General features: G+C 55.9%; 1 protein-coding gene across 2 annotated transcripts in view; it reads left to right on the top strand.

Annotated features, from left to right (window-relative positions):
- ELL (elongation factor for RNA polymerase II) overlaps positions 1-13,831 on the top strand; it is a 47,451-nt gene that overhangs the window by 31,297 nt on the left and 2,323 nt on the right. For both annotated transcript variants that reach the window (XM_084759168.1, XM_084759167.1), the window contains exons 2-8: positions 212-259; positions 4,340-4,461; positions 4,575-4,738; positions 6,671-6,936; positions 9,347-9,471; positions 11,010-11,091; positions 11,372-11,843. In XM_084759168.1, coding sequence (XP_084615294.1) covers positions 212-259; positions 4,340-4,461; positions 4,575-4,738; positions 6,671-6,936; positions 9,347-9,471; positions 11,010-11,091; positions 11,372-11,843 — 1,279 coding nt within the window. The remainder of the gene's footprint in view (positions 1-211; positions 260-4,339; positions 4,462-4,574; positions 4,739-6,670; positions 6,937-9,346; positions 9,472-11,009; positions 11,092-11,371; positions 11,844-13,831) is intronic.

The following is a 13,831-nucleotide window of genomic DNA, read 5'->3' as shown; positions in this document are numbered from 1 at the left end:
GATCTGCTTCTTTCTCTTTCTGGGAGGAGCCTGTGACAGCATCCAAGGTCCTGGCCTATGTCTCAAGGCTCTACTTCTGTTGCTTTGGCCCTGCCAGCTAGAGGATCTCCTACTGACCCTTCAGAACCCTGCAGGTCTCTGAACATGTTCCATGGCTGGAAGTGCATAGATTTTCTGTCCATTGAAGCTTTATCTTTTTGTTCTCTTGTAGGATTCTGTGTCATTGAAACCATCCATCCGATTTGAAGGAAGCCAAGGGGTGAGTGTTCCCTGTCCTGACAGGGACTGTGGAAGAGGGCGGGCATAGGCGGGCCCTGCTTCAGTGATCCTTGGGGTGCCCTCTTGAATATGGATGGCATTCCAGCTCCTCTGGTTGGGCATGTGTGTGGTATTCCATAGAGATCGAAGTGCCTCCGTGCAAGACCCACTCCTGCACCCTTACTGCCTTCTGGTTCTGGGGAGGGAGCCCAGTACCTGCCACATGCCAGGCAGCTGTTCTGCCACGTAGCTGGCAGCTCCTGGCCTCCACCTTGGTCACTGTTCTACTGCTGTGAGGGCACAGCACGACCATGCAGCTCTTAGGGCATTTAGCTGGGGCTGGCTTACAGGCAGATGGTTAGTCTACGGGCACCGTAGTGGGAGCATGGTGGCAGGAAGGCAGACGTGGTGCTGGAGCAGTAGCTGAGAGTCCCACATCTAGACAAAGAGGCTCTGGCCTGGCTTGGCCTTCCTTCAACAAAGCCACGCCTCCTCATCCTAACGCTTTTAATAGCGCCCCTCTCTGCTGACTAAGCAGTCAGTATATGAGCCTGTGGGGGCCATTCTGATTCAAACCACCACAGTCAAGTTTTACTTTATCTCCACCCCACCCCTTTTTTTGTTGTGCATGTTTGTCTGTGCACTCAGTGCCCAGTGCCCACTGAGACAGAAGAGAACTTTGCATGCCCTGGAACTGGAGTTGCAGGGGGTTGAGAGCCACCGTGTGGGTGTCGGGTCTGACTCCAGGTCCTCGGTACAAAGTGCTCTTAATGCTGAGCCAGTGCTGCAGCCCCCACCTTTACCACAGCTAGCTTCATTACCCAGAATTGTAAATGGTACTGAGAATCCTCCTGTCTCGGCTTCCTGAGTAGCTGGAGGAGCCAGTCTGTTCCCAGTCCTATCTTTGTATCTTTTTACTTGAAGTTGCTGCCTTGGTAGGTACACACCAGCCTGTGGGGTGGCATGGCTAGGGTGGGTTCCCTGGGGCTCTTAGGGCTCTAGGGCTACTGCGGGTCTGAATGGGAAGAGATCATCCTGGCCGCCGCCCCCCAGGTGAGTGGTAGCTAGGCATACGGTGTGCCTCAGGGGCCCACACGGCCCACAGTTGCTGGTAGTGGAGCCCTAGGGAACTCAGCAGTGAGTGACACCTTTACCCCTGTATTAGGCAGGTTCTCCAGAGCGTAGGCATGGACAGGGTTCATCAGAGTGGCCCCCATATGCGCTCCCACAGCCCTTGGGGCGGGATGATGTCTCAGCTGGTCTGCAAGGTGCTCCGCAGTCCTGAGGTAGCTGCGCTCATTCAGCCAGGCCTTTCCTCAGCTCTGTGTGTGATGGGGACACGCTGCCCACATAGCAAGCCCCAGGCACTAGTGTACTAGCATGCTCCTGCCCCACTTGTCTCGGCTGGCTTCAGTCTCATGATTCCTCTGCCTCATGCCACCTGTTGAGGATCTTGATGTCACACTGGGGTGGATGTCTGCGTGCCTCATTGTTGTCCCTGTGGTCAGTGTGGCCAGAGCCAGGCTCCAGAAGGCTGTGTGCTTAGCTGCCTGACGATGGCCACCCAGGCCCTGCACCAGCAGGTTCCCAGGCATGGGCTCATTGCCCAGACGCCTGCAGCATGTGCCTGCATCACTGCTCCTTCAGGGACCTGGAGCTGGTCTCTGCCTGCAGAGTGCAATGAGGCCTCTGAGTGGTAGTGACTCCCACTGGCTGACCCTGTGACAGACAACACATGCTGTCTGTAGCTGTACACCACCGTGCAACACGAGCTCACAACTCACGTTTGCGGCTGGTAAGGCAGGATGGTCAGAGACTGAGATGTTGTCTGTGTGTCCAGGGTTGGACGCTGCAAAGTGACTAGGATTGCCACTGTGCGTGCCTGTTGTCCTGTCCCCTAACCAGTGGTTCTCAGCCTTCCCAGTGCTGCAACCCGTTAGTATAGATGTTATGTTGTGACCCCAACCATGAACTTATTTCCATTGCTACTTCAGAACTGTAATTATGCTCCCTTTATCAACCATAATATAAATACCTGGTTTCTGATGGTCTTAGGCAATCCCTGTGGAATGGTTGTGTGACCCCCAAAGCAAGCAGGGACAGCAAAGGAAGGATGTGGAAAGGTCCAAGTGTTAGCCCATGAGGAGGCCGGGCAGGGAGGGGAGCCAAACACCCATGCGTTCTCCCAGACCTGCAGCGTCAGCTCATACACACAGGGTGTCCCTGGAGAAGCCCAGCCTCGCTTCATCTTGTTTTAAACTGGGAAAGGATTATAAAATGATCCTCAACCTGCCAGCCAACGTAGTTCCCATGGAAGATCCCTTTCCCCTCCCACAGAGCATCTTGAGAGCAAGGGTTATAGTGAAAGCTAGAAGGGGTCTGGGTGGGACCAGTGCCCCTGGTAGCTGTGCCTCAGGCCAGCAGGATGGCCCCCAGGCCTGGGTCCTCAGGCACTCCAGAGGGCATCTCACCCACCTCACCAGACTCTGCCTGCAAATACTGAATTTAGGCCACCCGCACCCTCAGCCTCGAGCCAAAGTTGGTCACTAGGGCCGGCAGCTGATACCCGCTCCCTAGAAGTTGCAAGTAGCAGCCACGTTGCCTGCCATCCCAGACAGCAGCAGCTCTGGCTACACCGTCAGGTTATATTGCCCCTACCCACTGGGCAGCTAAAGCATTCACCGTGGCACATCCAGCTCCCCTTTGAGCCCTGGCCCCAAACAGCTCCCCCACCTGTCACCTCCACCATAGCCTGGATGATATGGCCCCAGCACCCTGTATGCTCTTTCTCGGGTTTGGTCAGAGTCCCCAACACTGACCCTTGCAGAGCTCAGGCTGCCAACTGTCACTGGCTGTGACAACAGCCACATGCGGCTCAGGGCTTGTGCCAAGGGAGTACCAGCCCCAGCCTGAGCCAGGAATACATGCAGGGTCGTGTGGCATGGAGGCTCCACATGCTGGGCACACTCAGAAACCCCTTGAGTTCCTTGAGCCCCACAGCCAGGCGGCTGCTTCCTGCTGCCATTTAGCAGAGTGCTAAGGGCACACCTGTGGGACAGCTGGGACCTGGGCAGGTGGGCCCCTGCAGGCTGTAGCGCGTGCGTGCATGCACAGGCTGCAGTGTGTGTTCCTGTGTGTACTTGTGTGTGCGTATATGTATGTGTGTATGCAGGCTGCAGTGTGTGCGTGTGTGCTTGTAATTGGTGTGTATGTTCGTGCATGCGTGCGTGCGTGTGTGTGTGTGTGCAGGCTGCAGTGTGTGTGCATGTGTGTGTGCTTGTAATTGATGTATGAGTGCACACCTCACCTGAGGAGTGAGAGGCAGGCTAGGCTCTGGCTTCTCAGATTCAGGGTACAGGCCACTTTGCCCCTCAGGGCTGGAGTGAGGAGTCAATGGATAGAGCCCTTGTCCGGCAGCTTTCCTGAGGCTATGAGATCCATCCTCAGTGCCAAGCAAACCAGGGGTGCTGCACACTTGCCATCCCAGCTTTAAGGAGGTGGAGGCAGGACAGTCAGGAGTTCAAGGTCAGACTAGGCCACATTGTGCATTTTAGGCTAGTGGCCCTAAACAGGCACATCTGAGCTAGGAGATGGCGGTGCATACCTTTAGTCCCAGTACTCAAGAGGGAGAGGAAGGCAGACCTCCGAATTTGAGGCTAGCTTGGTCTACATAGTAAGTCCCAGAGCAGCCAAGGCTACACAGAGAAAGCCTGCCTCACACACCCCCCACTTACTAAGGCAGTCATGGGCATGGGGCTGCACAGGTTTGGTAGCTGAGCCGTGCAGGCTGTGGGGTCCGGTGGGATGCACCGAGTCTGCAGGCGTGTGCTGAGAGGGACACAGGTGTGTGTTTTACCTTCATGGATGTGCCAGGCCAGTGGGAACCTGAGTGACAGCCCAGACTAATGGGCTCTCTAGAGGCCAACGGTTAGGGTGATCTCCTGCATTGTCTAAGTGACCATGTGTTCCTGCTGTGCAGGCTGCACATTGTGACTAGAGCATGGTGTCTGTGTGGGGTGAGTGCTGTCTTACGCTGCCACCTCCCATGCCAAGGTTCACAGTGACGCCCCTCTCCCTACAGCACATTTCCATACCCCAGCCCGACTGCCCTGAGGAAGTGCGGGCCTTCTCCTTCTACCTCTCCAACATTGGCCGGGACAGCCCCCAGGGCAGCTTTGACTGCATCCAGCAATATGTATCCAGGTAAAGCTACTTGCCCTTGAGCCCCCAGGGACCCCAATACTAACACAGCTAGTCTGCTTCCTCATGCAGTGGCTAGGGGCACCCTTGTGGTAAAACTTCCTTTTGTTTTACAGCCATGGGGATGTACACTTGGACTGCCTGGGCAGCATCCAGGACAAAGTCACAGTGTGCGCCACTGATGACTCCTACCAGAAGGCACGACAGAGCATGGCGCAGGCAGAGGAGGAGACTCGGAGCCGAAGTGCCATTGTAATTAAGGCTGGAGGCCGCTACATGGGTGAGTGGCATGCTCTGCCCTAGCAGGATCCATCTGTGCACACACCAAAGGAAAGTTCATCCTGGAGGGTGGGGCTGGGGCTGCACACGGGTCTGGTCCACCACCTTCTCCCACTCTGTGGCCTTGGGGACCTTCAGAGGGGTGCAGGGCTGTGGCTAGCTCAGGGCCCCGCTTAGGTGTTCTCTCGAGGTATCCAGCCACTCCTGCAGAGGCCACTGTGACACCCTGCAGCCTGGGAGGGGGAGTGAACTGACGACATGGGCACCGTCCAGCACAGGCGTGTTTGCAGGGGAGATCTTGTCTTGAGGATTTTTGGTTTTTGACAAAGGGTCTCTATGTAGCCCTGGCTGTCCTGGGACTCTCTTTGTAGGCCAAGCTGATCTCGAACTTACACAGAGATTAGCCTGCCTCTTCATATGCATGTTTTTAAGGCTGACCACTGTGCACTGGGGAGGACTGTTTCTCGGGAGCTCAGTATTCCTTAGCTCCCTGTAATTCTTTGTGTAGGGTTGAGGCCTTGTGGTCTTTCCTTGTCCACTTCAGCCTATGTAGTGAGTATGAGGCCAGCCTGGTCCATGTGAGACTCTTCCTGGAGGGGGCGAGGAGTAGGGGCTGAGGAGATGCACAGTGAAGGACCTAGGTTTGCTTCAAGGCACCAAGTGGAAGCTCCCAACTGTTAACTTCAGTTCTGGGAGGTCCTGTGCCCTTTCCTGGCTTCCTTGCCCCCCCCCACACACACACACATACACACACACACACACAGAAGAACACTCATACATATGAGATAAACATAAGTAAGTCTCTAAATAATAGTGGGAATTTCACCTGGGAGGTGGTGTCACACACCTTTAATCCCAGCACTCAGGAGGCAGAGGCAGGTGGATCTCTGAGTTCAAGGCCAGCCTGGTCTACAGAGAGAGTTTCAGAACAGCCAGGGCTAAACAGAGAAATCCTGTCTTGAAAAGGGGGGGGGGGTGAGTGGAAATTTGACATTGCTGCTGCCCCACCCCCACATACTTGGCAGTGGGGCAGCTTTGGGTTGGACTTGAGTAGTTAGAACATGGCTGGGCCCCATCACTGGCACTGTGGCCTGTGCTTTTAGGGCTTTGTGCTGTTCCTGGTGACAGAGGCACTCAAGGCCAAGATGGGGTGTGCACACATGGGACACCATGGATACAAATTGGTTAGCAACCTCATTTTTGCTACATCTTGTTTGGATACCATGGTGACTTCTAAGACAGTCACTATTCAACTATGGAGCACACTTACCTCAGCAGTCACGTGTCTGAGGCTAGAAGACAGTGAATCAAGATAGCCTGGGCTACATGGAGAGACCCTGTCTCAACCACCAAAACCTGCATAGCTGTGGGTATACCCAGCCCAGCCCAGAGTGTCTTGTGGCCTCAGCGCTGAGGCTCGGGCACACGGAACTGAACCGGGTTACGAAGCACTGGAGGAAGTCCTCCTGGCTTAAGGCCTCTAGGTTCCTGACTTGCTGTGTCCTGAGGGGCTGCTCAAAATGGCCTCCTGAGCTATAGCTGCCACAAACCACTAGGTGAGGCGCTGGCTTTCGGGTCTCTGCTGCAGCTACTAGAGCAGACTGAGGCTGCTTCTAAAGCTACAGAAGCAAGCTGAGTTGGCTGTGGGCGCTGCTGGAGGGCGCGCGTGCCACAGGGGAGGGCTCCGACTTCTGTATCCACAAAGATCCTGTGGTGTCTGGTGTTCCTGTTTCTTAGGCTCTGCGACTATGTCAGTCCCCAGTGCCTTCTGCCTTTGGGCTGTAGCAAGACACCTATACACTCACACAGACTCTGCCTGTCCCCACCTCTCCCCTGTGGCCTCGTGCTTGCTGTGCTTTGCTGTGGACAGCTGGTGTTCTTATGACATGGCGTGCGGCTGCTCCCTACACTCCAAACCACGCTCTCATTTCAGGCAGAAAGGTTCAGTTCCGGAAGCCGGCGCCAGGGGCAGCTGATGCAGTGCCCTCCCGGAAGCGGGCCACCCCCATCAACCTGGCAAGCGCCATCAGAAAGAGCGGTGGGAGTGGAGCCAGCAGTGTGGTGCAGAGGCCCTTCAGAGACCGCGTGCTGCACCTCCTGGCCCTGCGGCCCTACAGGAAGGCAGAGCTGCTGCTGCGGCTGCAGAAGGACGGGCTGACACAGGCAGACAAGGACACCCTGGACAGCATGCTGCAGCAGGTGGGTACAGAGCAGCCCGCGTGCATGTGCTGCAGGCATTCCCAGAACACTTCTGCCGGCTTCCTGGCTCCATGGTGGCCTCAGGCCCAGCCTCCGGGGGCCTTGGACATGTCCTCCCCAGCAGGGTCCCTGACAGATCATGCCTGCAGGCCTGTATGGTGTTGGAACATCAACTTGGTAGGTGGCCACTGCCTGGAGACATGCTCAGAGCTTGTGTCTGGCTGGCTATCAGCCCTGCACTGTTTATGGGGACAGTCAGGCACACCTAGGCCGTGCCTTTCTGCTGTCCACACCCACAGGATCTCCTAGGGCTTTGGAAGGTGAACACTCGGGCTGACTTCATGCCCAGTGGGGAAAGGAGCTTGCTGTCTGGTCATCTGACCTCACAACATCCCATCCTAGTAATAGTTGAAAAAAAAATATTCAGGGCTGCAGAGACGGCTCAGTGGTTAAGAGCACTGCTCTTGCAGAGGACCAGGTTCCCTCCTCAGCACCCACATGTTGGCTCACGACTGTAACTCCCGTTCCAGGAAATCCACAGCCCTCTTCTGGTCCCCATGGGCACCAGACATATAGGTGGTGCAGAGACACATATGCAGGCAAATACCATGCATGGAAGAAAAAAAAGCCTGGGGGTCATGGCACACGCCGTTAATCCCAGCCCTGGGGAGACACAGGCAGGAGAATTTCTGTGTGTTTGAAGCCAGCCTGGGCTGCACAGAAAAACCCTGTCTCAAAAAACAGGGAGCTAAAGAGATGGCTCAGAGGTTAAGAGCACTGGCTGCTCTTCCAGAGGTCCTGAGTTCAATTCCCAGCAACTACATTCTGGCTTATAACCATCCGTAATGGGATCTGATGCCCTCTTCTGGTGTACATATACATAAATAAATATTTTTTAAAGATTTATTTATTATTTATACATGTGTGCCTGCAGGCCAGAAAGGGACCCCAGATGTCATTATAGATGGTTGTGACCCACCATGTGGTTGCTGGGAATTAAATTCAGGACCTTTGGAAGAACAGCCAGTGCTCTTAACCTCTGAGCTGTCTTTCTGGCCCCATAAATAATATTTTAAAACAAGATTGTTAGCACCAGCCAGGCTTCAGGGACAGCATAGAGGTGGATTGGAGTGGCCTGGCTTCTGGCCTCTGAGTGACAACATAATATTAAGAGTCTCACAGAAACCTTTGGAATCAGGGGAGACCATGGTCAGCCTCAGGCCTGTGGGGTGCACAGATGCAGTGTGTAGACAAGAAGAGAGGCACCAAAGGCTCTGCGTCACTCCGGAGGCCTCTGATCATCAGCGTTGGGTCTGACCTTAACTAGTCCTACCAACCTGGCACTCTGAATGTATGATACATCTTGTAGAGGTAGCAGGACCCCCACAGGCTTCTAGATCACTGTCTTGTGGGTGGGTCACCGGCCTGGGCTGGTCCTTTACAGCCTCCACAGGCCACCAGAGACCCTGAGCACCTACAGTGAGGAGCCATACCCTTGCGTGGCTATGCCTTTAACACAGGCAGGCAGCCCAGATGGGCCCTAGGGCAGAACACTGACAGTAGCGCTGGTCAGCGGGAACACATGACATCATGGAGGAGCCTATGAGTGAAGGGCATTGCAGTACACCATTGAAATCTCAGTGCTGTCACACCAGGTCGGCATGCTGCTGTACCTCCAATCCCAGCTTCCTCAGACAAGACATTTCTTTTAAAAAGTTATTTATTTATTATTATGTATACAGTGCTCTGCTTGCATGTGCACCTGCAGGCCAGAAGAGGGCATCAGATCACATTATAGATGGCCGTGAGCCACCATGTGGTTGCTGGGAATTGAACTCAGGACATCTGGAAGAACAGTCAGTGCTCTTAACTTCTGAGCCATCTCTCCAGCCCACAGACAAAAAAAATTTAAGTTGGAGGCCAACCTAGGCTACAAGGCAAGGCTATGTCTCCAAAGCTCAGGAAATACAACTTATTCCTCTCAGTCCTTATCCAGCCTTGGCATAGTTGAGTGGTGGGTGTTTACTGGCACGTGGCAAGATCAGCACAGATGTGGCCTGAGCCCTTTCAAGGCCTCTGATCAGATTCCGTGAGCCTCAGCTGATAGTCTGAGGTGAAGCAGTCTGTGTAGGAGACAGACAGACAGACAGTGAGACAGAAACAGACCGAGACCTGGCTGGTGGCTACCATCTGCAAGGTGGGGCTGTAAGGAGCTATGAGCATAGGAATGGCATGCTGTGCCTCACCGGGAAGACAGTCTGGACCTTCTATGGCTCAGTGCAGGGCACCTGAGGTGGCTGGCATAGGTCCACAGCTGCTGCCACCATCCTGTGCAGTCCTGTGACCCCTGAGCACTCACCACCTTGGCTGGGTCCGCAGTGACAGTCAGCGAGAACTGGGTATCTTGCAGGTGGCCAGTGTGAACCCCAAGGACAGTACATGCACACTGCAGGACTGCATGTACAAAGATGTGCAGAAGGACTGGCCCGGCTACTCCGAGGGCGACCAGCAGCTGCTGAAGCGCGTGCTCATGCGGTAAGGCCCTGTGCAGACATGGGTGACAGCAGCTGCCACACACTAGTCTAGCTCCAGCCTCTGAAACCTCAAACAGGCCTCATCAGCCTGCCAGATGGCTCTCAACCAGTGGCTGTCCCCAGCCGACTGTGCAGCCTCCTCTGGGCCAGGGTGTCCCATCCACGTCCCCATAGCTTCTGATGAGCCTCTGGGGCCCACAGGGTGTGTGAGGCCGACTCCAAGGGAGCAGCGCAGTAATTAGCCGCTTCCCCAGGCGCTGGAGCACTGGAGCCCAGAGCGGAGCAGCTAATTGGTTCTTGAGTGATTTCTTGCTGAGAGATTACTATTGATTCCTCAAGTTCAGGGGCACCAGCTCACTCTGGGCTAGTCCCCTGCCCTGTGCCTTGGCTGGGCCTGGGGTTCCAAGTGCTCGAAGAGGCTGCGAAGGACACAGAAGTCCTAGGCTTGCCACCCATCACATGCTTTCAGACAACAGACCCAGCTTTCTTACTTGCTTTGCTTCCTTCCTTCCTTTTTCTGACAGGGTCTCTCTGTAGCCCTGGCTGTCCTGGAACTCACTTTGTAGGCTTCAGACTCATAGATCCACCTTCTTCTGCCTCTGGAGTGCTAGGATTAAAGGTGTGGGCCACCATGCCTACCTGCTGCTTTTCCTTTTTTTTTTGTTTTTGTTTTTGTTTTGTTTTGTTTTTGTTTTTGTTTGTTTTCCAAGACAGGGTTTCTCTGTGTAGCCCTGGCTGTCCTGGACTCACTCTGTAGATCAGGCTGGTTTCGAACTCACAGAGATCCGCCTGCCTCTGCCTCCTGAGTGCTGGGATTAAAGGCCTATGCCACTATGCCTGGCTTCATTCCTTGTTTTGAGTCAGGGTCTTTTTTTTTTTTTTTGAGACAGTATCTCTCTGTGTTAGCCTTGGCTGTGCTGGACTCGCTTTGTAGACCAGGCTGGCCTCAAACTCACAGTGATCTGCCTGCCTCTGCCTCCTGAGTGCTGGGATTAAAGGCTTGCGCCACCACGCCAGCTTGAGTCAGGGTCCTACACAGACAACGCAGGTCTTAACTTCTGCCCCTCCTCCTGTCTCCACCCTCCATTAGTGAGTGCTGTGCTATCAAGAGTGTGTCCCGTTACCAGGATGCTGGAGGTGTGCACACCAGGCCTGTCACTGTTCCCCTTGCCTGTGTGGATGGTTTGGGCAGGGTCAGCATGCCTGGGCCTGGTCTTCACCCCTGTGATGAATGATGAGCCACTGGCTGCTCGGTGCTGGGAGTGAGGGTGACCTCTCTGTGTGCAAAGTGGGTCCACACAAAGTTGCATGCAGCTGCCATACTGGACTTTGTGCTGGTGGTATCCTGATGTGCTACAGGCAAGGTGTGTGTTCTCCATCACGCCTGGGCACTGACTCCCTGCACCTCAGGACCCACGTGAGCTCTGCTTGGCAGTTGCCCTGAACACAGCCCAGCTCTGGTTCCGAGAACCTGGCCATTCTGTGCAGATCCAGTCCCTAGGGCACAAAGGCTGAAGTGCCTCTACCACTTTTCTGCAGGAAGCTGTGCCAGCCACAGAGTGCCACCACAACAGACTGCAGCCCACCCCGAGAGCATGGGCGTTCAGCCTCACCCTCGCAGGTACCTGCCTGGGGGTGGTTAGTGTGGGGTCCTCACTGGTTTCCCAGCCTTTGTGGCCAGTGTCGACGCCTGAGCCATCCTCCCTTGGGGGACTTGCTGCCTTCAGGCCAGGACGTGCTGCAGAAAGCCTTGCTTCCCTCCTGTCACTGCCTTGTCCAGCTCTCTTCTCTTGTGTGTGGCCAGCTGTGTGCGGGCGCCCCCGTGTGGCCACAGTAGACCCTGTGGGTGGCTCCTGGTTCCCACAGGTGTCTCTTCTCAGCCTAGTCTCCATCACTTTTAGAAGCGGCCACAGCACGCAGACTTCATTGACCCCCTGGCCAGCAAGAAGCCCCGGATTTCACATTTCACACAGCGAGCACAGCCAACCCTCAATGGCAAGCTGGGCGCCCCCAATGGCCACGAGACCCCACTGCCCACCGCAGGGCCCACCCCCACAGAAACCCTGGCCTCTAGCCATCTGCCGCCACGGCTGGAGCCCCCACGGACCCATGACCCCCTGGCTGATGTCAGCAATGACCTAGGCCACAGCACCCAGGAGGCCATCGCAGCCCCAGCCCCAGCCCCCCACCTTGGCCTGCCCCTGCTGACGGACTTTCCCCACTCTGAGCGACCCGCGGGCTCCTCGCACACCCGCAGCCGACCCAAGAAGAAGTCTAAGAAGCACAAAGACAAGGAGCGGCCGCCCGAGGACAGGGCCCCCGCCCCCCAGCCTGCTGCACCCCCTGCCCCTGCGCTGCCCCCAGACGCCCCAGGTCAGTGCCACCTGGCTTTCAGTCTGAGAGCCTCGGGTGTGTGGGATGTGAGGGCGCCACTGGGTCAGGACATCAACCGGCCTACCTAGTGCTTGGGGCTGGGGCCTGAACCACCCAGGCAGGGGTAACAATGGAAGCCAGTGCTTTCTGGGAACGTTGAGGTGCCTTGGGCCAGAGGCAGAGGGAGTGTGAAGAGGAAAACAGCTATATCCTGGGTGTGGGGGCAGCAAGGCATGGAAAGATGAACTGAGCCCAGGGAGCAAAGGCTGCTGGGACTGGAGGACACTGTGAGAAGTGTGTCAGAGGCATCTAGAGCCCTGACTGCCAGAAGACCTTGAGAGGGGACCTCTGTGTCCAGAATATGGTATCACAGGCCCTGGGTTGGCTGTGCCCTTCAGGCCTGCACTGTCGGCAGGGCCCGCGTGACACCTGTGACTGGATGTGCTCCCCGGGCAACCAGAGCTGTTGGAAAGTAGCTTAGAAGAGGAGGCAGCTGAGTTGGTTCTAAGACTTTCAGGGGCTGGTGGGGCTACTCTGGGGATACAGTTGCCACACCTGCCAGATGCTGTTTGTGAGAGGCTCAGCTACCACCAATGCTGGGAGGGCTTTGTCTCACAGGGGCACTTTAGATGGTCAAGAAGCCACAGCCCCACCCCAACTACAGACAGTGACTCCTCTGTGACAGATCCCAGACACAGCCCACACCTGCCTGTGACAGATCCCAGACACAGCCCACACCTGTGTGACAGATCCCAGACACAGCCCACACCTGTGTGACAGATCCCAGACACAGCCCACACCTGTGTGACAGATCCCAGACACAGCCCACACCTGTGTGACAGACCCCAGACACAGCCCACACCTGTGTGACAGATCCCAGACACAGCCCACACCTGTGTGACAGATCCCAGACACAGCCCACACCTGTGTGACAGATCCCAGACACAGCCCACACCTGCCTGTGACAGATCCCAGACACAGCCCATACCTGTGTGACAGACCCCAGACACAGCCCACACCTGTGTGACAGACCCCAGACACAGCCCACACCTGTGTGACAGATCCCAGACACAGCCCACACCTGTGTGACAGATCCCAGACACAGCCCACACCTGTGTGACAGATCCCAGACACAGCCCATACCTGTGTGACAGACCCCAGACACAGCCCACACCTGTGTGACAGACCCCAGACACAGCCCACACCTGTGTGACAGATCCCAGACACAGCGCACACCTGTGTGACAGGCCCGACACAGATGGGTACCAGGTGTCAGAACTAGTCACTGGCTCCCTGGCCCTCAGGATGTTGGGGCTGCACAGGACACTCCTGTTGTCCATCAAGGCACAGCCAATAGGCAGAATCCGCTCATGTTCAGCGGGCTTCAGTAGATGCCTTAGGACCCCACCAACACCTGACCTCTATACTGTGTGGAGCCATTCTTTTTTGGGGGGCTGAGTGTTTCAAGACAGGGTTTCTCTGTATAGACCTGGCTGTCCTGGACTCACTCTGTTGACCAGGCTGGCCTCAAATTCACAGCAATCCGCCTGTCTCTGCCTCCCAAGTGCTGGGATTAAAGGCGTGCGCCACCACGCCTGGCTTGTGGAGCCATTCTTAGCCTGATCAGCTCCACAGTGCAGTCAGTGAGCACCTGCCTGGGGCCCTGAAACAGGGAGTGTGGGGACCTCGAAGCTGCTGGCCCAGGGAGGCAGCAGATGCACCCGTCATCCCAGGGAGCTCAGGCTCTAGAGCGAGACTCTGCTTCAGAAAGCCAAGTAGATGGACTAAATGGCTGTGAAGTGCTGCTGTGTCTGGTAGGCACCCTATGCCCAGGCTCTGCCTGCACCTTGCTTGCCCTTCCTAGGCCCCAGCAGCTCCTGGTGCTAGGGTTGGTCAGGGCGGCTGTGTGGAGAACCCTGCTTGCCACTGCAGCCTGCAGTGTGTGCCTCGCAAAGGATAGTAGGGTGTGACTGGGACCCCAGGTGAAA

Source organism: Acomys minous (genome assembly GCF_964271855.1).
Source record: "Acomys minous genome assembly, chromosome: 15".
Taxonomy (NCBI): domain Eukaryota; kingdom Metazoa; phylum Chordata; class Mammalia; order Rodentia; family Muridae; genus Acomys; species Acomys minous.
Note: the sequence above shows the minus strand (reverse complement) of the source record. Positions and strands in the feature narration are given on the sequence as shown.